Source organism: Calypte anna, chromosome 20 (assembly GCF_003957555.1).
Source record: "Calypte anna isolate BGI_N300 chromosome 20, bCalAnn1_v1.p, whole genome shotgun sequence".
Classification (NCBI taxonomy): domain Eukaryota; kingdom Metazoa; phylum Chordata; class Aves; order Apodiformes; family Trochilidae; genus Calypte; species Calypte anna.
The window spans coordinates 190308-216346 of record NC_044265.1 but is presented as its reverse complement, the minus strand read 5'-3'; the positions used below and the strand labels follow the sequence as shown (position 1 = coordinate 216346).

The following is a 26039-nucleotide window of genomic DNA, read 5'->3' as shown; positions in this document are numbered from 1 at the left end:
AGGCTCCCAGCTCTGTCCCTGTACCTGTTGTTTCTACTAAGGAGAAACCAAAGCTGAGTTAGTAGTGTGGGGATTTTGACATGGTGGCCCAGAGTACTGTTAATAAGGACTGCTGACAATTTTGCCCAGCTGAGGCTGTAGTTTTACACAACTGAACTACAGTCACACAACCAAAGTTCAGCTTGCTTTAACAAGTATTTGTCACCCTTATAAAAAAAGAGGCCAAACTGCACATCAATCAGTCAGGTTACTTAAGCACCACAAAGAACTGAGACCAGTAGCCACAGATGAAAATTAATCAAGATATTTAATACAGTGCAATCCATAGTAGTTTCTTAATTAAAATAACTGTGTGCATGTATCCGAATGGGTTATCAATTATCACAAAAAAAGCAATAAACATTGTAGTGCTATGTAGAAAAATGTACAACTGAAATTGAAACCTTCCCTACTGCCAAGACAGCATTTGTCAATTGCAAATCATTACCACCAATTAAAATGGGAGAAGTGAGGACATTGTTGCAGTGACAGACACAAGGCTGGGCACGCATCAGTCGAGAGGTATAAATAGAACTTGCAGAGAACTAAAAACCTAAAGCATTCTTGCACCTAAACACAATAAGTAGCCGATGGAGGCTTACAGACTTTTCCTGGTTTTTAAATGCCTTACAAGACTTCTAGACACACTAAAACTGACTTAAAATTACAGAATAGTTTTCAACTCAATATGGCCCAAATTTTTGAAGATGATGACCCAGCAGTGGCAGCAGCACAGTCCCAAAGCTGAATGTCTGATTTTGCAAATACCTTTTTAAGAGATATAGAACTGTATAAACTGCAGGCACCTCCCCCTGCTCCCCTGTCTTTCCTTTGTGCAGACCATGCTATGCAGAAAACAGCAATGCAGTTCCCACTGCTTTGGGTTAAAATTAAAGATAAAGACATTTTGCTTATGCTTTCTTCTCAACACAACACATTTGCACCCAGAATAGGTAATCAAAGTCTTTTGCCAGCCAGTTACTGCTGTAACATGTTTCCTGCCCAAGATTTCAGCGCTTTCATGTCATTGTCATCATCCTCTTCTTCCTCTTTCTTCTTGGCTGTAAAATATTAAAAGAAAACAATTGAGTGGGAATCTTGACAGAACCCTGCCTTGATTTTTTGCAGAAGAGCCACTGACCTAGCCAAGAAACAAAGCACTAAATACCAGGAGAGGAAACCAACTACACAAGACCTTATTTAATTGAAGTAAAAGGTGCCTTCTGAAAAAGCCAGGCTAAACTTCCTGCAATGAACACGTGAAGTGGAAAGAGACAGCAGCTCACACAGGACCAATGTAAATGTGTGTCAAGGTTAAGATGTGCAGACCAACAGTTCTCCATCCTCACCATGCCTCCAAGCAGAAGACTCCAGAGTTTTCAGTTTCTTTTCTGACACCTCTGGTATTACAGTTCCTCCCCCATACAAATATAAAATCCTGGTTTAGGCCAGGATAAAGGTAATTTTCTGTCTTGTGGTTTTGCTTTCAGCTCAGTCTCTTGAAGTAACTGCACTTAATTTAACAGCAAGTTTCTCAGTCAGTGTCTGCTCCTGGGACTGATAACTCCATGTTTATAGTTACTGCTGGAGACTGGTGTGCAGAGCCAGGGACACTGCTCAGCTCTGAGGAACATCTTGTGCTCCAGAAAGAGAAAGGGAGTAAAGAGGTCACGCCTGCAGCCTCCTTTAGGGAGGAACAGACAAGATAAATGACCAAAATTGACCAGAGGATTCCATCCCATACACATCATACCTGGTATAAATTTGAGGGATCACAAGAGTCAAACCCCTTCACCTTCACCCTTTGCTCTTCTCTTCACCCTTCTTCCCCTCTCCCTCTTTGCTTCAGCATCCTGGGAGGATTCCATCCCTTCCTCTGCCTGTGCTCCTGATCCATTCCAGCCTGGATCTCTGTGTTCTGCCTCCAGCTGCTGCTGACCCCAGGACTCCAACCTGGGCTGTCCCAGGGCTGCCCTGCAGCCTCGGTGCTGGTGTGAGAGTTAGTGGGGGAGAGGGGGGGGAACGTGGGACCAATTTTCCTGTCTATTTGTATAGATTTAGTAATTTTTCCTATTTCTCATTCCTGTTTCATTAAAGCTGTGTAGTTTAGTTCCCAACCCATAAATCTCTCTCCCTTATTCCTTCTCCTTTCTTTATCAGGGAGGGGAGGGGGATTAATAGACAGCATCTGGCATTCAGTTTAACTGCCAGCCCAGTGTTAAACCCTGACAATTCCTTTTTCCATTGTTAAGTCCTCAAAGTGCAACAGATGCACTTTGTGTTTTCATCTAGCTAGGTACAGGATTTGGGTCCTCCAGCTCCTGGGGCAGCTCAGGTTCAAGAGGCTGAGAAGCTGAGCTACTCCCCTCCTCACACCAGTCCTGCTGGCAGCTGGCTGGATGTGGAGGTTACAACTTTTGGTGCTTCCAGGGAAGCAAATGCTATTTGTCACAACATGGAAAGTCCAACTTCTGGAGATGAAAACCATTAACTCAGAAAAAAAAGTTTTAACCCAAAAATAGCTGCAACAAATTTGGAAAATACCACCAAAAAAGGCACTTCCTCAGACAGCATTTTCGCTTCAAAAAGGGGGAAAAAAAAAAGGAGCCACAATTCACACATAAAATGGTTTGTGTCATTGCAAATGAAACATCTATGTAAGAGAGAGCTGAGTCAGCTTTAAGTCAAACTCACAACCTGTAATTTCACAAGTTTGGAATTTGTTGTCCTAAATTAAGCTCTTCCAGTCTCAGTTAAACAAAACCAGCTTCTGCCTCAATTTCTTCTGACACCAATTGAGCTGACAGGCAACAAAATATTTCTCATTCAGACTGATCAAGTCAAAACCCAGACAGCTCCTGGGAACTGGAGAAGCCAAAAGCTCATTTTCTATTCAATGAATAAAAAGGAGGTAATAAGAGTCAGCCTTACCACAAAAGACACTACTTATTTCCAAGAGATACATGAAGCATGTACCTGCTTTTCTAGGTAAAGCAGCCCCTTTGAAAGTCCCACCCATGATGAGGAGAAGTAATCCCAATGTAATTAGGTTAATTTTAAGTGAAAAACAGGTTAAAACAAACAAAACAGCAACAAAACAAAAAACAAAACAAAAAACAAACAAACAAACAAACAAAAAAACCAAAACAAAAAAACCACTAACAAGATCCCCACCCACTACCAGCCCCAGAACCCCAAGGTTTCCCAAAATCTGGTCTCTGAGGCAGTTTTTATTGAAGTAAAGGGTAGCATCCCATGGCAATGCATGAGTGGAATTCTGATTTCCAGACAAAAGCAGCTTAATATAAATCCTATAAAACAGAGCTTTGTACTCATAGTTTTTACTACAAAAAATGTTTCATTTTTACTGTTTTAGGCAGTTCTATGTCTACCCAAGTCTTATGCTGTACAGTTACTTAAGTATGTGCACAATTACAATGCCTCCTATTTCTGCCTTCTAGTCACTACTGCCACTGCTATCATGCAAAAAGCATGGTTGGGCTCAAGTCACTGTTTTAATGTCCATACCCAAAGAATATTTAGAGAACACATCTTATTAAAATGTCTAGGAAATAAAAACATAATGTACACGTTTATTTAAACCATTCCCCCCACTGTTGAATCAGAATCTAGATAAAGTCTCAGATTTAAGATATTTTGATGTAACTGAATCCCTTCTCATCAACACTTGTGAGCAATTCTGCAGAGCAAAACAGACCTAGAAAAAAACCTACAAAATCAATTCTGTCAAAGTAGAAGAACTATACTGCACAAGAACCAAACTTCAGAGCATGCCACCTAGAGCAGAACCTTGTTGTTAGGCAGCATCTTGTAAGATGCTCCCAAACGTTTAAGGTGCTTCCTGGGTCCCTTTAAGCTTGGAAAGGCAGCAAGAGAATTATAAGTATGCTGATAAGCTGAGTCTATTTTCATCCTCTAGTTATTTTGGGCCTTTTTTTCCCTAAATAATCACATGAAAGAGAGCCACAAAGTCTACCACTTTTTCCTAACACATTAAGGCAGAAACTCAGACTGGTGAAGCTTTCTATCCCATTAATGCACACCAGAGGTACTCCAACTCAACTCTATTTCATGAGGTACCACTTCTAGCTCCTCAAAGAGTGCTCAGTTCAGATTGAACAGCAGCTCTGAGCTGCTTGTGTAAGCACAAACAGCTATTGACTGTTCTCCATGTAAAATCATCCCACTAACTGAGATCTCCTGGACATATGTGCTCTACAGCTGTGACAACCCTGAGCTTGGCACTGCCTGATCTGTGTATATGCAAACCTCAGAGGAGGCAACAATTATCCCCAAAGATGGGACTCTGAGGTTAGTTCCTCTTAAAAGCCAGAAATGCAGACATCAAATTAAAAGACAAATGATCAGCAAGGAAGTACAGCTCAATGTGAGTACCTGAACCAGCCTCAGACTAATTCCAGGAGGTAATTTACTCTCCACTCCCTTTAACAACCTTACCAAGATTACTTCCCTGCTGGGCCTGCAGCCAAAGGTAGGAGGATCCTTTCCTCCACACCTCCACTCCACTGAGTGCCATGCATGCTGTAGATAAACAGGTAGTGCTAGCATAAACATTAATTTTGATGGTTCTTATGCAAAACAGGTTACCCCAACAGAGAAACAGCTCTAGGTGTAATTTGCGATTCATGAAGAGAATCATATCAAGAGCTTTGTGCTGCCTGCAGTTAGATCTTTCAATTGTGAAGAGCTTGCAGCTAAACAAGCAGCCTTTTTAACAGTCCCAGCTGTTTCTGGTAAAGGTCCATACATACCTGGCTTTGATGGTATTGATATTGAGGGAACATTTGGTAGTGGTACTGTCTCAGGACCACTTATTTCCAGCAAGTTTTTGTCTAGTTCTTCTTGTTCTAGTTCCTCTAGTTCTGCCATGAGTTCATCCTAGTTTTTTAAAGGAGAAAAAGAAGAAACTAAGTTCTAGTTGTTTAACTAGTCATATTATTAAAGAAAATCAATTAAGCACATAGGATCAGAGCAAACTGAGGCAGTGAGGAGTCTGAGTGACCTCTTGGAGGGTAAGGAGGGTGGGGAAAGCAGTGAGAAGAAAAAAATGTAAGTCCAAACATTCTCAGATGAGGCCATCCAGAGCATGCTCAGCATGAAGTCAGGGTCACAGCTGCTGCATGCAGTGGAAGGAACAGCTAGTAACAAGTTGTAGTTTTTGTATCCCATTACTACCCTAGACACATGAAGATCATAAAAGAGAAATCTCCTATGAGTCACCATCCCTGGAGGTATTACAAAGGACACAGATGTGGAGGTTAGGAACATTGTTTAGTTGTGAACTTGGCAGTGTTAGGTTAACAGCTGGACTCTGCCATCTTAAGGATCTTTCAACCTAAATGATTCTGTGATATAAATCAAGGCAAATTTAAAGCATACCTCATCAAATTCTTCCCCAAATCCTACTGGCTTTGAGATGGCTGTTGAAATCTCATCTGCCAGTTCTTGCTGTTCTGCAATATCCTGCATTAATTCATCTACTTTATCAATATCCCTGTAAAAAAAAGGAAAGAGGAAGAATTTTTTTCTTGGTTTCTGTAAAAATACCTGCCTATGGTGACATTTTACAAGGTCCTTTCCCAAAATATACTTTGCATGCAAATCTGATTTTATTCCCCAGTCTCAACAAAATTATGCATGTATTTTTTATTGCATAAAAGCAATAAAAGCTTTTAAAAAAAAAAAAAAAAAGCTTAAAAAGCTTAGCTTCCAGCAGTGATATACAGAGACTACATATGAGGAGGTATTGTTCTGCATTACTGGTATAAATAATAATTTGCTCTGTTCCCTGATCTAGCATTATCACACTACATCTACCGTGTTTGCTTTTGGAGCAAGTAAAACAAGGCAGTTTACTTTTAATTATTGCTACATACACAAATTCCACTGCATGGAAAGAAGTTTAAGATTCTCCTTGAGGCTCAAAATCCTTGCAGATACCAGGTGGGTCTGTAGCTGGTGCACCCACCCTTTTGCTTTGGACTGCACTGGTTCCAACCATCTTTTGGACAAAGCCAGTGGCTTTGTGCTATATAAAATGGTTCCAAACCAATAAAGCATTGACACATGCACATTTTGTTCGATAACAAAGTACATCTAGTATTTTAGCTTAAGTTATAGCCTTCTTTTAAAAGATTTTGCTACTCTAGCTCCACCTTTGGTTATGAAGCACCTGGCACTTAGCAGATCAAACTAAAAGTCCAAGGGAAAGATGCAGTAACTTACATGTTGTCATGTGCAGCTTTCATAGCTTTAGCAGCAAACCCCATGTTCTTAAGCACTTCAGTGTTAGTGTTGGCATTCTCAAGGGCTTCCCTCTGAAATTCAATTGTTGACAACGTGCCATCTATCTGAGCAAGCTGCTTCTCATACCTCTTCTTACGCTTCAGGGCCTGAAGAGCAGCTGAAGGGCAAAGAAAGGAGTAGGATTTGTGAGATTTGTGCCCAAAAGAGTCATTCACATTTTGTACCAACCACCACCCAGTATGGGGAATTACTTAGCAAATCCTGTTGGCTTTTGGCCACTTTTCTCCCTAGATGAACTAAGCTGCCTAACCCTTGTGTTTGCCTCCTTCAACAAAATCATTTAAAGGTGGCCAGATGCCTGCAGCTCATCCCTGCCATGGGAAGGAGCCAACAAGCAACTCAAGGATTAGTCACTCATGACACACCACAAACCAGACATTAGGCTACAACAGCAGGCTGATCCACTTCAAAACATCTTTGTTTACCCCCAGTAGATGAAGGCACAGCTGTTTTTGTAGCTCCCACCAGAGGAGGCTGTGATGCTGCAAGGTCCCTCCTGGGCAGCCACTGGGAGAAATGGTTCATTCAAATAGAAAGGGGGACAAATGTTTCTTTAGCTTTGCTACTTCATGCTGTGAAATACACCTACTTGTACAGAATGATTTATTTAAACACAAACTTTGTGTGCCCTTCATATTACTCCTACTACAAGGTATTGTCTACACAGCAGTCTCTATGATAGATATGAGAAGAGATGCCACCAATTAAACTGGTTTGAGCAATCTGCTGCTCATAAGTACTTGCCCAGTGCCTGATCATTACAGGAGAAGGCCACTCATGACAGCACCAGCACTGAGCTCCACACCCACCCCACGCAGGACTGGCCCAACTCGCTGCTCAGCTGAGCTCCTCCAGCATTTCTGCAGCCTCAGCTCCACCCCAGCCAGACCAGTGACATCCAACTGGTGACAAGAGCCAGCAGCCAGCCCTTCCCCAGACAAACAGACCAGTGCACATTTGCTGACAGTGAATACAAACTAGATTTACTTACAGTCTGGTCTGCACAAGGGTAAAAACATTGACAGAAGCTGCAGGATGGGCAAAACCTTCCAAGCACTGAGGGTGGCTGGTTGATGAACAAAGGTAAAGAACCACATGGAGGAAGAGACAAGTAAGGCATCCCCCTTCATGGCATTTCTATTTCCCCTCCTGATAGGAACAGACTTGGCCACCATGTGAAGTCCCAACAGACCAGTCATGTGCACCAGGAGTGGTGAAAAATAAAGGTGTTAAATCTTCAGCTCTCTAAAAGGTGTTATTCCAAACCTCTACAGATTTTTTGGAGGGGAGCAGGAGACAAGAAGTAGGAAATCCCAAGAGCAGACAGCTTCCCTTATCTCCCTTTCTAGAGGGATGATAACTTGGTGACATGATGAGTATCTTCCTGCAACACATACAAAACACCTCATCTCCTAGAAGCAGACTAAGCCTGCAGGCACCCTGCACATTTTGTCAGATGCCATCCTGAGAAGCTTGGCAGTCCTTCAACATAACATCCTGGTACCAGAAGTATGAACACACACCTCCAGCTCCATTGGTTATGAATATGCTGTACTTGATTACACTAATGTATCAGAGAATTGCATTCATGCAATAAAATAATAAAGAGAATACAGAAGTAGTTTGTGAAGGTACAGCTAAGTGTGCCAAGCACCAAAGCAGCACAGGTTGATTTGGCAGAAGTGATCAAAACCACAACAGCACAGGTCACCTTGGCTGTTCCAGCACCAGCCAAAGACCCAACGCAACCTCCTGCACTGACTTTCAGCCCAATAATCAGTAAATCCCCACTGTTTTGGGGCCAGTCCAACATCCATTCTCATTTGACAGAAGTGACAACAGGACTCAGTTTTCATCTAACACAAAGGACAACATTTGCTCTGCAGAATGAAGCACAACAGAAGTATCATCTGAAACATTCCAGCTTTATGTCAAACCACAAAGTGATGAGCAACACATCACCAACTTAGTCCAGGTCATTGGTTTAATTAAATATATCTAAAGTTTTCTTAGTCGGAAAAATAAATCAGTTAATAAACAGAGTTTATACGGTGGCAGATGCTGAGAGAGCATCAGTGTTACAACATTCTTTACTGAGGATTTTGTGCATCATGGAGAATTATTGGCAAACCAAAGATTTTGTAACAGTTACACAAACCCAGATGAAGCACTACAATTTATGTCCTGTTCCCCACATTGGGGCTTTCTCTGAGAACAGCCAATTTTCCTACATTTCATGCTTATGTACTTTTAAAAGAAGCTGCTCAGACACCAAACACTGCAAGCATCAGTGTAAAAGATCTTATGATCAGGAGTGTTCATCAGGACTGTGGGTAACCCTACCCCTCCTGTTCCCATGCACGCCTGCTCAATGTACCAGAACTGCACTCCCCAGCCTTTCTTGTGCTTTAAAAATCCTTTCCTTGATTAATTTCTCACTTGTAGCAACAGATCAAGGCTCCCACTTTTACAAAAGCATGGGACATAACCTTCTAGCTTGCAGAACTGAGCAGGGTTCCCCCAAGAGCCTGAAGACAGCACCCATCTCCCACCACCACTGCTACCTGCTGAGCCTCCTCGGGTTCCTGGTGGTCTTGAGGTGAAGCACCCCCTTGCACCTACTTGAAAAAATGCTACTGGTAGAAATGCCTAGAAGGAATATAGACTGATACAGAGCCCCAGCAATAAACACAGACCACACATAAAGGTCCTGTTCCTGGACAGTTCAGCATAAACACACAGCACAGGTTGATTAACAGTCACAGTGGTAAATGAGTTTCTGCCATATAGAGAATTTTACACATGAGATTGCAATTTTTTGCAGCTAGAAGCAATAAGAAATATGGAACAAGGTATTCAGTGCCTCAAATTCGATGATCACAACTTCCTACAATTTATTTTCATCTGTGTTTCCTTGTTTTAACTATTCTTAATGGAAAGTCCTTGTTTATAATGAGTTAATTTACTAAGCTAAGAAAAACCCCAAAAACCAACACAAGAAAATACCAATTCAGGTGACTCACATTCACCCTGTAAGTTTTAGTCATTCATTTCCCATATCACACCCCCACAGAAGAAGATTTTCTCTTTACATTCAGGTTTCTCCTTGTCAGAATCAGCAGTGCCCTCTCCACAGACCCCGCCAGGCACCCACTTCTGCATACAAACACAGCTGGGAGAATGCTGTGTGCCTGGGCATGCCATTTCTTTCAAGAGAAATCCTTAAATTCATGTTTGTTTAAGACCACTAAAGAACCAATTTCTCAATTTTCAGGTAATTTTGGAGCACACCACATCAATGCCCACAGCTCAGAGGGCACAACGAATCTGTAGAGTGAAGGTCCCTTTAGAGACAAAAATCAGTCCTGCATGGGGCCAAGGGCCTTACCCAAGTGGGCAGAGGCAGGAAGGAAGAGCCATAAATTCCTGCTTGAAATGCAGGACCAGGAACAGTCTTTGCTCCTGCAAAGAATGAGTCTGCACATTTTCCCTGTGTTGCTTTAGGGTGGAGGCACGGATCAGATGTTCTGATCTATAGCTACTTGATTTCTACTCTGCTATTTACACACCTATTTCTGAAAACTAACGAGCAGTCCTAATACTTCTTTTCCCTACACAACAGGCTTTACCATCTGCATAAATATTTCCTGAAATCTGTCACATCAGGCAGCTGGGGAGGAGGCAGTCCTCAGGACCCACACCCCCAATTACGTGTTTACTGCTTCCAAGATAGTAATTACATAGGCAGCAAAGGCAATTTAATACCCAGTTTTAATTGCTGTGTAACAGCTTCAGCAGGACCTGTATCCATAAATTAAGTTTAAAGTATTTATTCTCTAACGTAGCCTGGCAGATTTTGCTCACAACCTAAAACCTGCTGCTAGAGAGATCACCAGCCCCTTTTTTTGCCAGAAATAGCTCATCTGAGGTTTCCAACAGTGTGAAAGCTTCCTTATCTTCAAGTAAAGCTGGACGAGATCACCAGATCACTGTGCCAGCATCTTCACAGCAGCTCCTGCTAAGTTCCTGATATTCAGAGGCTGCAGACAAGTAATGACTGCAGGTTTCTCTCACCATGTTGTGGCTGTGTATTTCTGCTGGATCAGAAATCACTAATCAGCACTCACTGCCCTGTGAGCAGCTCTTGGTGAGAAGGGACCTTCCACTGAAGTCACTCAGGAACACCCCATTTCTCCTCCCAGAGCATCCTGTCTTTGTGCAAGGGTTCACTTACTCCCTTTGGTACATTTAGAACCAGCAGTACCACTTCTGGTATTACTGCACCAGGGGAGTTTTTTCTTGTCACCCCCTTCTCCCCCTTTTTTTTCTATTTTTAGCTGAAATCTCCCATAGGTACATGAGGAAAGGACAGAGCTGCTGGACCATTTTACAAGGCCACACAGATCACTCCTCACCTGCTAAACAGCCAGGGATCAGACAGATGGATGTGAGAAAACCCTTGGTGGATGCAGAATTTAATATGAAATAATATCTCAGTATTTAAGATAACCTTCAATTAAAGAGTCAATACAGATCCAACTCTGGCAAAATGATTTGATCATAACATAGGAAGTAAGACAAGAGCAAGAACCTGCCAATAAACAGTATTTTAGACGCAACCCATACCTTATCCTTAACAGGCACAGTATGTGTTTTAGCTTGGAAACCTAATGTGCATAGAATCATAGAATCATAGAATTGGCTGGGTTGGAAGGGACCTCAGAGATCATCGAGTCCAACCCTTGCGTTGCGGTTGCTAGACCATGGCACTGAGTGCCACATCCAGGCTCTTTTTAAATATCTCCAGGGATGGAGAATCCACTACTTCCCTGGGCAGCCCATTCCAATGCCTGATCACCCTCTCCAGAAAGAAATTCTTTCTAATATCTAACCTAAATTTCCCCTGGCACAACTTAAGACCCTGCCCTCTTGTCTTGTTGAAACTCGTCTGGCAAAAGAGACCAACGTCCACCCGGTTACAACCTCCTTTCAGGGAGTTGGAGAGAGTGATGAGGTCTCCCCTGAGCCTCCTCTTCTCCAGCCTCAACACCCCCAGCTCCCTCAGCCTCTCCTCATAGGATATTTGCTTAAGTCCCTTCACCAGCCTGGTTGCCTCCTTTGGACCTGCTCCAGCACCTCAACCTCCTTCCTGAGCTGAGGGGCCCAGAACTGGACACAGGACTCAAGCTGTGGCCTCCCCAGGGCTGAGCACAGGGGCAGAATCCCTTCCCTGGACCTGCTGGCCACGCTGTTCCTGAGCCAGCCCAGGATGCCATTGGCCTTCTTGGCCACCTGGGCACACTGCTGGCTCATGGTCAGCTTCCTGAGCATGATGAGTTGTTGCATGCACTTAAAATATCCTCTAAAAAAGTAACAGATAACAAAACTCAGTTGCACTGTCCTTGACTTTCAGTGATGTTCTCAGCAGAAGATGTATGCACTAGGGGAAAAGAAGTTACAAGTATTTTATTACAAATGAATTAAAAGTAACACATTTAAAACTGTCTGATTCCTGTATCCATTGGGAGACTGTGAGCAGACTCAAAATTATTTTTCTCCATAAGACATTTTGATATATTTATTATCTTTAGTACCAGCTACAACTAGGATGTTGGAGACAATTTTTATGCATAAAGATTTTACCACAGAGCTCTGACCAGTTAAAATTGATATAAACAGTTTATGAGCTCTTTTCCATTGCTAAAGTAATACAAAATGTCTCAGTTTTAATAAGCAATGCAATCTAATCTCTGCAGTTCTTTTTTTCCATAAAAATTGTCAAAAAGGAAACATCAGCTTCTAGATAGGAGGCCAAGCCCAGCAAAACAGCAGCTGAGTTAGATCTGGACTGACTGCTTCAATTACTTGAATGTAAAAATGTACATATAATACAACTGAAGAACATTTCACAGCCTTTTAAAGTCAAACTTTTTAATACAGAAAGAGCTATTTCTTCCTGTGTTGTTTTGGGTTTGGTTTTTTTGCTTGTTTGGAGCTCATGAGGGTTTTTGGGGGGGGTTTTGCTTGTTCTTGGGGTTTTTAAAATTTATTTAGGGTCTTCAACTGATGAACTGCAAAGTACTATTTTTAATTTCCTATTTATTTAAATTTTTGTGATAATCCTTCCCCTAGAAACTCCAGCAGAAGTTTTACTTACTCTTCAACCAAGAAGAGCAACTAAAAGCCAAGGGTTTCATTATCATGCTCACAGCAGCTGCATCCAGTCCTCCAACACAACTGATAAGCAGGAACTCGTGTTGTGGTTTTCAGTCACTACTTCTGACTAATGAACATTCAAAAGTGAAAAGAGTTATTCATCCAGACTCCCCTCCTCTGTCAGCATGAAGAGTCTGAAAAGCATGACTGCTCACCCAAATAATTTCACTTTGTTCTCAAGAAATGCTAAATGTGAAGCTTCTGTATTTTTAAAGTATTGCAAGTTGTGTGTAAGGAATTGCTACTATCAGAGCTCTGCTAAGTCTTAAGGTTTTTCTTGCCATTTTTAGAGCAGTTTGTTAGTGAAATGAGAAAAACATTCACTGTGATAAGTAATTAGCAGGATAATAAATATACCATTTTACTACACAGTACCACATTCAGAGGGGAAAAACTGACTATGAACATGCCAGTGATTTCATTAAAAATCAGCAATCCTCCTTCAAATAAGTACTGCTTATAGACCTGTAGGGTAAGTAATGGTAACGGGGTGTTTCTGCATACAGCAAATCTATTGAACTAATGATGGTAAATATCATTAGCAAAAAAGTATAGATCAGTAGATAAAAAAAACAAGGAAGACATTAAGGTTTTTTTTCCCTACATACTTGCAGCTATGAATCTTGCTAGCAAAACCACATCTCAGTTTGAGAGAAGCAGGACAACTGGTTATTTCAAAGAGAACTGGGAACAACTGGGAATATCATTCAGGACTTTCACTGAGTTCAAAATCATCCTTGTACCAAGGTCTACACATCTGTGAGCCCCAGGGAGTTCATCCCCACTGCTGTCTGACAACACACACATTTCCTGCCAACCCTGAAAAAGTATGCTAGAAATTACACTGGCACCTAAAAAACAAAGGCTTGTCATGCAGAGGAAGAATCAGCTTTGAAGACTCCAACTGGTTTGGGCCAGGACAGAGCTAATTTTCTGTCTTGTGGTTTTGCTTTCAGCCCAGTCTCTCATAAGCAGCTGCACTTGCTGAAATTAACAGAAGTTTCTCAGTCAGTGTCTGCTCCTGGGACTGATAACTCCATGTTTATAGTTACTGCTGGAGACTGGTGTGCAGAGCCAGGGACACTGCTCAGCTCTGGCAAACAAGAAGAAATGGCAGCAGCAGAGTTCCTGCTACAAAAAGCCACCAGGTGTATTAATATGGGATGAAAAAGTTCCACAGCAGCCTGAAGAATAATGAGCACCAAATGTCAGCCATGCCAAAATAAATATACCTGTAGAGGAGCTTCCCAAATGGGGGTCTCTTGGCCCCTCAGACAAAGCTCAGACAATAGAGATGACCAAGATAATCAACTTAATAATAGGTGCCTGTCTGGTATATTACATTGTGTGTCCACTTACAATCTGCTCAACAAAATATCATGATTTTTTGCTGCTTCTGAAAATACCATTCCATCTTCCTGGCACTTACCTCAGCAGCAAATTTAATCACCATCATCATCATCCTTGAAATGGGATAAACATGGGGCACCAGTAGACATAAGAAGTTATTGGCTGCCTTGGCTGCAGTACAGCAACACAGCAGAGCAGCTCAGTCCTGGGCAGGAATTGCTCATCTCTCCTACTGAATCAGCAAACTGCTTACAGTATCTCCAAGAAATTCCTAAGCAAAAAGATAATTTGAAGCAACTCATAAAACGCCCTGCAGTGGTACAAGCAGATAAAAAAGGTAGATATAAACCCCATTACAGTCTTACTGCTGAAAGCAGAAATGGGTTGACTACAGGAATATTGGAATTAATAAACAGATTAAAGGAATATTGGAATTAATTGCAGAAATTTTTAAGGTTTATGTAAACTGACAACTCCTTCAGACAAGTGACTTAGCATGAACAGCTGGAGTGGTAAGGCCTTAGGCTGCAAATTGTACCTAAACTTCAGTTGAAATCTTCTGATTAAACCTTAGTTTAAGCTTTTACTGTGACCACCTGGAACATCACTGAAAAATGAGAACCTTCTTAAAATGATTTTATACACTGATAAGATGGATTAATTGAAACTTAACTCGGAAAAGTGGACTGTTGAAGAATTATCCTGACAAGAAGTAACTGGAGGAGAACAAAGGGAAATTGCCCTGACAAAAAGTGACTGATAGTGAACAAGGACCCTCAGAGAGAGCAGGGCAGAACCAAGCAGAAAGGGAAGATGTCACCACCCTGGGAGATAACTGGATGGGCAGTCACATGCAGGTGCTGGGAACATCCATGTATGCAGCCAGACTGTGAAGGCACAGGTGAATTACAGGTTTGCTTGCTCCTCTACAGCTGCAGGCTGAGACTGGATCCAGCTGCTGCCCCCAGACCTGGCTTTGAGAAGGTGTGTGGAATGCAAAAGGGAGTCCCTTGCTCCTGCAAGGAGGGTCACCCTGGACTCTTGCCTAGCAGTGATGTTTCCAGGTCTGGAAATACTTCCTATCCTTCCTTTGCTCCAGCAGAGCCTCACCCACATTCTGCACACAGTAAGATAGCTCTACATGAAAAGAAAGGTAAAACCTTTCAGAGATAGTAACACACAGGCTTTGTACAAGGGACTGCAGAGGAAGCAAGTAAGCAGCACCACTGAGCTGCTCCATAAGCATATTCCTAACTGGTTGCCCATTAAACACTCAGCTACCCTGAGCCAAGCTGATGGCACAGCACAGGTCAGAGGTCCAAGAGAGGTTTTAAGCAATGTGGTGTGAGAGCACAGAGGTACTGAAGCATGGTTAAAAATAAACTCACATCAAGCCCAAGGTTAACACAGTGCAAAGCACCATGATTCCCTTCCCCATGAGGATCACACCTCTGATGTCTAAATGATGTGCACAAACCTAGAAGTCACTTTATGCTGAACACCTGAAGCCATTGTCACCCATTTCCCCCAGTGCAAGGGCCTAATGTCTCCAGCATGGCTCCCAGAGACCCAGCAGCCCCTCTGCCTTTCTTTTGGGAGGTGCTGCACTTTTAGCAGGGAATCACAAGCAGATCTGAGTCTTCATCTTCCACTTACCTTCCCGTATCTGTCTACTAAATTTATCATAAAGTTTCCAAGCCCTCAAAGAAGGCAACTTTTCCCAGCTTGGAGATGAAGTGGCTGACCAAAACTACTCCAATAAAGCATCTAAACCCGGGCAGAAAACGCAAGAAGGTTTCTGTCCTATCTGTAATTAAAACAAGATTATAACTTCCTCTTGAGCCAAGCAGTGTCAGAACATTTAGTCTATTGCACAAAAGATTAAACTATAAGCACTGAAAATCTATGAATACACAAAGGAAAAAAACAATTAGAGATAACGTGCATCCTGTACCAGAGCAATCAAAGCTCTGATACACACATCACCCAAACAACACCATAACCACCACGTTCAGACTGCAGTGCTGCTCAGTGCTCTCATCAGCATCACCTCCACCTTGGCATCAGCAATTATTGCTGTTCTTCCACAACATTACTACCTTTGGAAACACACTTTCTGCCCTGATTCCAATGCCAGTTATTCCTGAAACAAGGAGGAATTTGCTCAGGCTGAAAGCTACAGATGGAAACACACTGCACATGCAGAAGCAGACCCAGCAAGCTGAGCAACCTGCCCTGCCTTGGCCTTCTCCAGGCAAGAGGGGGAATAGTCCAGCAAGCAAGCAAACCTTCTGCTCTGTCCTTTAAACATTAAAAACAACAATCCTCTGGTCTATAATCCTCTGTGAAATAATTTCTAGTTGAGTCTGGGACAGTTTTATTAAAAGAAATACTAGTCAACTGCAGTGAGAGTGGAGCTGAACCAGGACAGATTGATCCCAAGTACAGAAAAGCAGACAACAGCCTTGTTTTGCCCAGGAGATGGATAAGCCCGAGAAACACCAGATCAGCCAAGAGCATCTAGGATGAATGCTTCCAACTATCACATTAACTCTGATCCACTCCCTGGAAGGAAAGCATGTACCATATTACCAAATTTTCCACATTCACTTCTTGCTGTCCTGTATCTCATTATACAGTGGCAAGACAACTCCAAATTGATCTATCCAAACCTCATTTATTTTTCCCAGTTAAAAGTACATCTTGTTTAAGGCTGCTGGGATAGATTATCTTCCCATGCCCTTTTTAAGCTGACCAGTAACTGTGCTGCTAAAAATCTGCACCTTATTTTACATCAGAATTTTATATGTATATAAAAGGAGATAATTATTTTGAATTTAACAAATGTTTAAGATTTTAGGGTGAGAAAAGTATGCTCCTTAATGACTCCTTGGGATTCTCACAGCCTGCAAATAATCTTAACAAGGTTTCTTCTTTATTTTGTGATTCCTGAAGACAACTTGTTAAAAGGAATTGCAGTGAAAAGCTATGATCTTCAAAACTCTGGAAGAGATTCAGCTTTACAAGAAGAGAAAAAGCTCCTCTTAATTATCTCAAAATACTCTTTTTTCACAGAAACCTTCCCCTCCTCCCTCCCCCCCCACCTCAAACAACCAGATTCCATACAATTCATAATATTTTTGTGATTAAGTACAAATTTCAGAGGATTCTACCTTTAAGTGGCACATTATAGACCTGTGCTTCATGAGGAAAGAAACAAGTGGCTGCCTGGGTAATGTATCATATATTTTCCAGCACTGGGTAATTACTGTTAGTGTGTTGTCAAGTTTAAGAATCTTGTTGAGGCTGTCACAATATTTAGCTTTACTCTTAACATCTCATCTGGTGCAGTTATGCTATTTTGAGATGTGAAATTTTAAACTTCTTTTCATGAAAGCTCAGATTCCAACACTAACAACTAAGGGGAAAAAGCTGAAAGCAGAAACACTTAGAAACCCTGAAGACAGAAAGCAAATAAACCAAGCCATATTTATGAAAAAAAAATATAAAAAGTTTGTACTTCTTGAATAAACCCCTAAACACCTAACTGGCAACACTCCAGTACATCTCTCAAGGATGGAACTGAATTTCATTTTTTAATGGCCACCCCCCACTCTTGGGCAGGAATCAGCTCCAGCAGCCACGTTTAGCAACCAGCATTGTTACTGCAGTCCTCACATCACAAGCTGCTAGTGCTGCCAGGGAAGCACTTACCAGAAGAAGCTTCCTACCACTCTCTTTTCTCCCAGGACATTGCATGTGCTGAAATCACCACGGGGATGCTGCTGTCAAGACATCTTATTAAGGTACAACCTTCAAGGGAGATGGCAGCGACTGTGCACAGTTCCTAGTTAGCCCATTATGAAGTTTGCTTTACATCAAATTGCTCATTTCATAACTAAGAAAAATCACCTGAAGGTTTCTGAATTTCATCAGTTGGAGTTCCTGTCACCTTGGTATTTCTTTCCTTTTCAGCATCACTACATGCAAGCAACCTCTGTGCAGTCACCTGGAAGTCAACAGGACATCCTTCATCCTGAAAGAGCTCCTGCCCAGTCATGGGGAGCACATCCAAAAAGGATGTTTGGTAACACCTAACACACCACCACACCAGTGAAACAGCCAGCACAGCTGATCAAGCTTCCCCAGAAAAGAGGACTGCAAAAAGACAGGGTTTACAGTGAGAGAGGTTGCAGGGCTTTGCATGCATGGAGTAACCTGGCAGCAAGTACCCAAACAAGCTCAAGATGCAGCTCCATGGCCAGATCCACAAATGGTCACCATCAGGTTAACCCCAGGCAGTTTGTGCCAGGAGGATGGTGAACACATTACCAAGTCTCTTGGTTTACTGTGTGCCTAAACCAACCCTTTGACCTCAACACATCAGACGTACTGGGGGAGGGAGGAGGGGACAGAGACCTTGCACTGTGTTTTGAAAAAGCAGATGCAGTGGAAGGTGGCACTGCCTGGCAAATCACTCCAGGTCTGATCCTACAAGCAGGAACAGCACAGTACCACTGCTGAGCTGGCTCCCCTTATCTGGGCAGGGGAGGAGCTGACTGCAGGAGCACAGGCTGGGGCAGAAGCTCAGAACAGGGGAGGCAGCAGGCATCACAATCCCTACTGAGCTCAGCCCTTGCTTGCTGCACACAAGGATCAACACTGACACCCCAGTCTGTGGAAGAGAGGTGGCTATCCTGGTTCTCTGGACAACCCCAGATTTGCACCATTCACTGCCCATCACTTGAGAGTTGCAAGACAATGGCTGTCTGTGTAATTACCCTATGCCTGTATTAGCCCCTATAAAAACAGTTATTGGCAAGGCTTTGTTTGACTGATGACCCTGGAGGAAGCTGTAAGCAGAGCTTTTTCAGCTGGGCTTCCAACTGCACTGGGCAGACTATTAACTGCCTTCACCCCAGCCAGGCACTGATCTTCACCAAGGGAAAACTCTCCCCTGATCCCACCATCTCACTGCACTTGGTACAGAACAAGAGGAAAGAACACAGCACCCTTGGGCTCCTCACCTGCAACCTGGCCACATCCTGCCTTCATCTGCCAACATCTTCAGCAACTCTAACACCACTTCTGCTCAAAGACTCAACCAGGATGACAGGAACAGAACTGATCTCTGTATCATTAGTCAAGTGCCTTGGGTTGCCTGAGGGAAAGGCAAAGGTCTATCAACATCTGATTCATGTCCTATTTAGGATTTTCCAACTGCAACCTTCTTGTTTCAAGCACTTTGTGCCATGAGTTCCAGTTCACTGGACACGCCTGTGGGCAGACTTCATGGAGAGCATGGTAAAGCTTCTAAGCTGCTCAACTTTTAGTTTTGCAAAAATCATCCATTTCTAAGTAGCATGAGTAACCAGAAAGATTTTACTTTGCACCTCACTCTTGCCCCCCTCTCCCCCCCAGGCCTCCTTGCTGGCTGCAGGTCAGGCCACATCCACCCCACTCACACCACATCCCATGCAAGGTCTCTTGTACACACAAACATGTAACTACTCAAAAAGAAAGAAAAAACCAAAACAAAAGCAAAAACCAGAAAGGACAATATTAAAAACTTTGGGTTTTTTCCAAAGCAGATGGTGATTTCACAAGGGAGAGCAAAAACTGCCAAAATCATCTGCAGTGGTCTTTTCCCAGCTAGACTGAGTGAATGCCAGCAGAGCATCCCCAGCCTGCTGCTGCTCCCAGCAAGCAGGAGCACCCACAGCAACACCGAGCAGCCCTGTCCAGAGACACAGGGACAGCTGCAGCACAGCCCTTGCAAAGGTGTCCTCTCTGTCCTCTGGTATGGGCAACACAGCCTGCAGGAGCCCTGCAAGAGCTTGGAGATACACTTCTGATTCAGGTCGTTCACAAAGGGCAAAGAGCAGCTCCAGAGCAGTTTGGGCAACCAAAAAAATCCTTCTCCGGGACAGCACTGGCTGTAGATTCCTCTTGGTGTGACACCATCCCTTTCTTTGCTGTTTTAAATCAATCCCCTGCTCAGCCATCAAGCATGGCCATGGACTGACCATCACACTGGAAGCACCAAGATTTGCCAGGTAAGGAGTGGTGACTGCTTTCACTTCCACACCCCAGTCCAGCACTAAGTGGTACCCCAGCACCTTTCCCATGCTGACTGTGCACCCACACAGTGCAATCCCCAGGAGCTCGAGATGGCCCCATTTCACATCCAGGTGCCAGAATTCAGTCAGAACAATAAGAGACTGAGGGGCAAGCCTGAAGGATACCAGGGTGAAGTCTAACAACATCCCAGTACAGAGAAACAGGGCATAACTCAGCACAAGTTCTGCCAGCAAGAAACAACCTGGCACTTCTCTGCAGGAGTCTAAGTAGAAAATTAACAACTTGCATTACCTGCAAAGTTACAGTTCTGAAGTCATTAAGCAGGATTCAGTAACTAGGGCTGGAGTTTAATGAGATACTAGAATCCAACCTCCAATACATTTGGAGAGGAAAAAGTATTAAATACAAAATTTGCAGTCCAAACAAGTGGCTGCAAACATGGTGGGTTTCCCTCCAGCCAGGGCTTGACAGAGAACAGGAACACAGGAAGGAGGTATTGCATCAAATACAGTTACCAAAACACATCTGGCAGAACAGAGGAACTCCTGGTTTCATGTCAGTTTCTAACGCGTTTTAAAAGGTGTTTGTGAATCCCTCCATTCCTCCTGAAGTGTTCAATACAACAGCAATCTGCCTCCAAACGCCCCAGATAAACATACACAGGATAGAATCACAAAGGTTCCTCATTTTTAAACAACTATTTAAAAAGAATAATTGTCCCAAGCCAGGTGGATAACACAACTCATTAATCTCAAGGCAGATGAAGGACTCAGCCCTCCTGCACTGAAGCTGTGCTTTACAATTCAGCATTTGGAACTCAAAGCTGCATTTTCACATTCAGTTATGAGTTAAAACAAACACAAAAGGCAGGCTGGAGCACTACAGGAAGGGCTGGATAGTGTCTGGTGCAGAACTCCTGTTCCCCTGCATCAGCACCTTACAATTCATAAAAACAAAACCAGATTAATTGATTCTGGGAGCAGAAAACCTTTCTCTGGCCAAACACCAAGCAGAACCTTAAAAAGACATTCACAAGCAAGGCCCTACTTAGATGGTCACAGAGCATTTCAGTCTCTGCCCATACCCAAACCTGAGCCAGCAGCTTTCTCTTCCTTCAATTCCACATCCTTGCAACATTTGTCACTAAAGGTCTAAATAAAAACCATCCAGACCATCAGGCAGGCTTGTCTCCTTGTTTTGATTAAGGATCAGCTGCTCCCCGTGCTGGGAGGCTGCACTTCACTCTCAGGTTTTATCAGGACTACATCTGAGCTGAGCAAACAGGGAACTGCTGCCAGGAGTGGCAGAGCCACCTCCTCCTTCCAGTCACATTCCTGACTCCCTCTCCCTCCAGCACATTTGTGCAAAAACTATTTAGTATATATATATTTTTTATATATATATATTCTGAGTTATGTTTTGGCTGAATCAGCAAATGAAGACAACTCATGCACTGCCCACACTGACACCAGCAAAGGACCAGGCAGGACAAGGCACTTGGCTTCTCACAGCCAACTGGAGATCAACTGGCAGCACCACAGCCACACCAGCATGGACCAGCACGGACCAGCCAAGTGAACTGAGGTGCTGCTGACAGAGGCAGCTCTATCTCCTTCGGTGCCAGGCAGAAACCCTCCAGCAACAGGCAAATCAGATCAGCAGGCTGATTAAAAAGGCAGAGGGTGGTAAACAGTTAATTTTCCAGCCAGTTGCACCAACCTACCTACAGCAGCACTCTGATCTACTGCAAACTAAAGGTAAACATAAAATTACAGCTTTTGGCTTCAGACTATTCCCGGTTTTCTTGTTTGTTGTTTTTATAATGTGTGGGTGGAGCATAGGAGTGCTCTTTCCAGGAAGTGCCTGAATTATACAGCAGGCACCTAGCAGTGGTTTTGTATTCACTTTGTACTCAAGTCACCAGTGCTGAAAAAAAACTCTGCATTATATTTATTTACAGCAAAAGATGAACTCTGGCACCATAAAAAAAAACAACACTCACTGCCAGAAGTTGGGGAGTTGACAGAAAAATCCATGAGATGTCCTGAATATTTTTACTGCTTATTAGCAAGATGTTAGCTTTTCACCCTTTCCACTGCTTGTAGACCTACTGCCCATTAACAGAAATGTGTAATTTACTGGCAGGCAGGAAGTAACAGCATTGATTCTCCCTGAATCTGAACTTTGGAGTGGCTCTAAACTTGAAACAAGTAGCACCCTGGCAGAGCACCAGGTTTCTCTCCCTACCTCCTCATCTTCCCATTGAGACAGAACTCGCCCTTTTGGTTTCCATGAAAAAAGGTAACGCAGAAACCAACTCTGGACCTGTTGTACCTAAAGCAGTCAGAGCCCAAGGAATGAACCCGATTCTTTTATGTGTGTGTGCATGCTGCTTCCCTGGCAGCTTGGCTCTTGTAGGATCAGGTGACAGCCACAAGGAAAGGAGGAAAACTGGAGCAGGAGCGATTAAGATCAGCTCGAGCTGTCCTCAAACCAAATACCAAGCACCAGAACTCCATAGCCCTTGACAGGATCCAGCAGTTTGGGGTTTTTTTATTAAGTTTGAGTGCCTGATAAAATACCCTGAACTGGATGCAGCCCCACCACATCAACAAACTGGAGCAGAATAAAAGGATGCAGCAGCACAGGGCTCCCACACCACCGGGCTCACAGCTGAGTACTTCTTTTGTTAAAGCAAAAGGTATTTTCAGGATGGATTTAAAATCCAGCAAGATACAGGCTTGACAGAGAACACCAGTAAGAATCTGGTGTTTAAACCATGCTGCAACTACCATTAACTTCATTGCGAGAAGTCCACTACTCATGAGCTAGAGCAAAGGTACCGAAGAGCCTCGTGGAAAAAAAATAAAACAGAAAAAGAAACATCAGAACACTCACTGTTTTCAACAGAAGAGGCTGAACACTTGCATGAGATAACACAAAACACAAGCATAACCCAACTTTTTCCTAGAAGAGGGAATATTAACTCGACTCCTTTCAAAGACCCTTCTAATGATGATCAATCTTCTCAGCAGTTTTTCATCCCATGGACAAATAAAATGATACCCAAAGTAAAGTCTTCAAAGGAATTTCACACTTGAAGACTGCTGCCCCCTCCCCCCAGCCCTCCCCGGGGCTTATTTTGGTGTTGTGGGCTAATGAGAAGGAATTAGGAAAAAAAAGAAACTACTGCTTGTTAAACCGACTTAAGTTCCTCCAGAAAGCAGGGAAATCATGAAATTGCCAGGTCTGTGCAGCCCAAAAAGAACAGAAATACCCAGAAAAAAAAGGATCTTTTAATAAAAAGTTAAAAGCCTTCCATGTGCCAAAAGACAACAGTCCAAGGAAATTTACACTACTTAGTTGCTCATTTTAGCTTCAGACTTTCATGAGTTACACAGCCTGGACCTCCTCGATGCAGATTATGAAATAATATCCACATAAAGTCATAAATTTAAATTAATAAAACCCTGCCTGTTGTTTGGGGCAGGCAGAACCAGGAGGCCTGTAAGCTTCTGTGCTTCTGAGACTTCAGGAGTGCTGCAGGAAACAGTCCCTGAGCCCTCAGAAACCCTGCTGAGCTGGCACCCAAACAATGGCCCTGTGTGCTGGAGAGCAGAGAACACTGCCTTTTGTTACCCCCAGTGTGCCAGACACACAGCTTTCCTCCAGAAAATAAAAAGGGGGCTTTAACCTGCCAGGTAAGCTCCCTGCCCCACTGCCCACAGCAGCTTCCTTTCCTGTCAGCACAACTCTGAGCAGAGCATCCTACACAGGCACCAGCCACAGGGCTCCTCTCCAGAAGCCCCAAAGTAAAATGCTTTGTGTAAAGAAGAAAGTGTAAGGATTCATAAATCTGTAGTTTTTTAAAAGATGATCCAATGCTTGAAATGCCCCAGTCAATCAGCTTCTGTTCAGTTCTACTTTAAAAATTAAACTATGGCAAAATGCTTCCACTTCAAAGGCAGAATTTCACATATAAAACCAACATATTTTTATTTGCACTTACACTGTAGATTGAAGTGAGTTTGTATCAAAAGTACATACTTTCAGGATTATAAAAGAGCCTTTAGTCAGAGGGGGGAAAAACCAAACAACAGCATATTAAAAAAAAATGGAGTTCTTTGAAGCTCAGCTGATGACTGGCATCCTGAACCCAGAATAAAAGAGCATCCTCTTAGCCTGTCCTGAAGGGAACTCACTTCTCAGCAAGCCAGCAGATGACCAGTTGCTGCCCTTCCTAGCAGCTCAATAATAAAAGTTGCCTCTTAAGTTTCAGAAGTCCTCTGGAAAAAAAAGAAGCTTTGTTTTCCAACAGAAAACGATCCCTAACCCTTCTCTTTTTCACAGCTCCTTAATTACTGGTCAGGATCCTGTTCTTCTGCAAGACCTCAATTAGCCTGACCCAGAATCCCAGTGGTGAATGGGCAGGTTTTTATCCTTCCCCCACCTCTGAAGAAATGCAATTCCTCCACCACCCAAACTGCTCCAGCTCATAGGGATGGGCAGCATGCACAGAAAGGCACAGGGAGAGCTGGCATTACCCTAGAGCAAGACAAAGACCTGAACAACCAGAAAGAGAAGTTGAGATGTTAAACAGGATCAGTGTAAGAGGGAGAATGCAGAATCTGCAAAAGAAGAGGAAGGTTGAAAAGAATACATGTATTTTAGTTCTCCTTTGAAGGCCATTACCAAACTAGTCTGAAAACTGCTCTAGAAATTCAGACAGGAAACCAGGTCCTGCCACTGCCTGCAAACCTGGACAGCACTGGTGAGCTCAGCCCACTGGCACCATCATTCAAACCCAGAGCAAGTGGATCCCTGGTGTCACAGGCTGCTCTGAAATTCGAAAGGAAGCTTCAAATGCTGACTAATATGGACCTGAAACTGTGATTGGTAATTGCTGTAAATGAACCCTTGCTACTTGGACAGCAGCCGGGTGTCAGGAGGTCTGGGTGCCCCAGGCTGAGCCACACCTCCTGCCTAAACTCTGCTGTTCAGCATAAAAAGGTGAACAGCGACACAAAAGCCTAAACATCCTTTCCCAAAAACTCTGATCTTATTGACCACTATAAAACAAGCAAGAAGCTCATCAGAGCACCAAAATATACAGCCTGCCAGCCCTGCCTTAATGCTTGCAAACACAGAGCCAGACCTGCCTGGGAGAGCTGAGCTCCAGCTGGAGAACACCAATTCCCAACACCCACTTGTACAGCTCCAGGATACCCTGACAAGAATCAAAACCTACTGAACAAGTCCCCCCACTGAGCTGGATTCCGATGAAGAATTTTTCTCTGACAGCAATAAAAACCCCAACCACCCCCGGGCAGCCCAGCAGGGCCCTGTCCCCATTGCTGCCCGGCACACACCCCGCAGCCCCCCGGCTCCTGCTCCGCGGTGTTTCCCCGGCTCCCCCGATCTCCCCCGATGCGCAGAGAGGCCCTGGGGGTGCCCGTGGGTGGCACCCGGGGGTGACATCGCGATCACGCGGGAGTGACGCGGCGGCCACCAGCGCTCCAGAGGGAGGCGAAGGCCGCGGGGAGGGGGCTGCCAGACCGCGCCTGAGAACCAAGGCGGTGATCGGGGCAGCGGAGCCGCAGACCCAGCGCAGCCCAAGGGCCCGGCCCGGCCCTGCCCCGCCGCTCACCGCGCTTGTTCTTGGTGCCGTGCTTGCGGGCGGCCGCCAGCTCCTGCTCGATCTTTTTCTCCAGGAACTCCTGCTTCTTGCTGAGCATCTCCTCCGTTTCCCGGAGCCGCTGGATCGCCTCCTGCGGGGACGGGCCCTTCCCGGCGCCCTTCCCGCCGGCGCCCGTCCCGAAGAGCTTCCCCAAGAGCCCCGACATGGCTGCTCCAGGCCGGGCCGGGCCGCCGAGGCCGCGGCGTGAGGACGAGGACGGAGAAGACGGCCGTAGAGCGCGGATGTCCGGTCTCCTGCCTCCCTATCCCCCTCACACACCGACCGCCGCTCCGCCGGTACCGCCCGGGCCGCCGCCGCTCCCAGGGCT

The 26039-nt window shown here is 44.0% G+C and overlaps 1 protein-coding gene across 1 annotated transcript; it reads right to left on the bottom strand.

The window, feature by feature from the left end:
* Positions 1–288: 288 nt before the first annotated feature.
* On the bottom strand, positions 289–26039 carry CHMP4B (charged multivesicular body protein 4B). Its single transcript, XM_030463100.1, has 5 exons — positions 25682–26039; positions 6307–6484; positions 5461–5575; positions 4833–4959; positions 289–1100 (listed from the first exon to the last, which is right to left on the bottom strand). The coding sequence occupies exons 1-5, from the start codon at positions 25875–25877 to the stop codon at positions 1018–1020; spliced, it is 699 nt and encodes a 232-aa protein (XP_030318960.1). The 5' UTR covers positions 25878–26039; the 3' UTR covers positions 289–1017.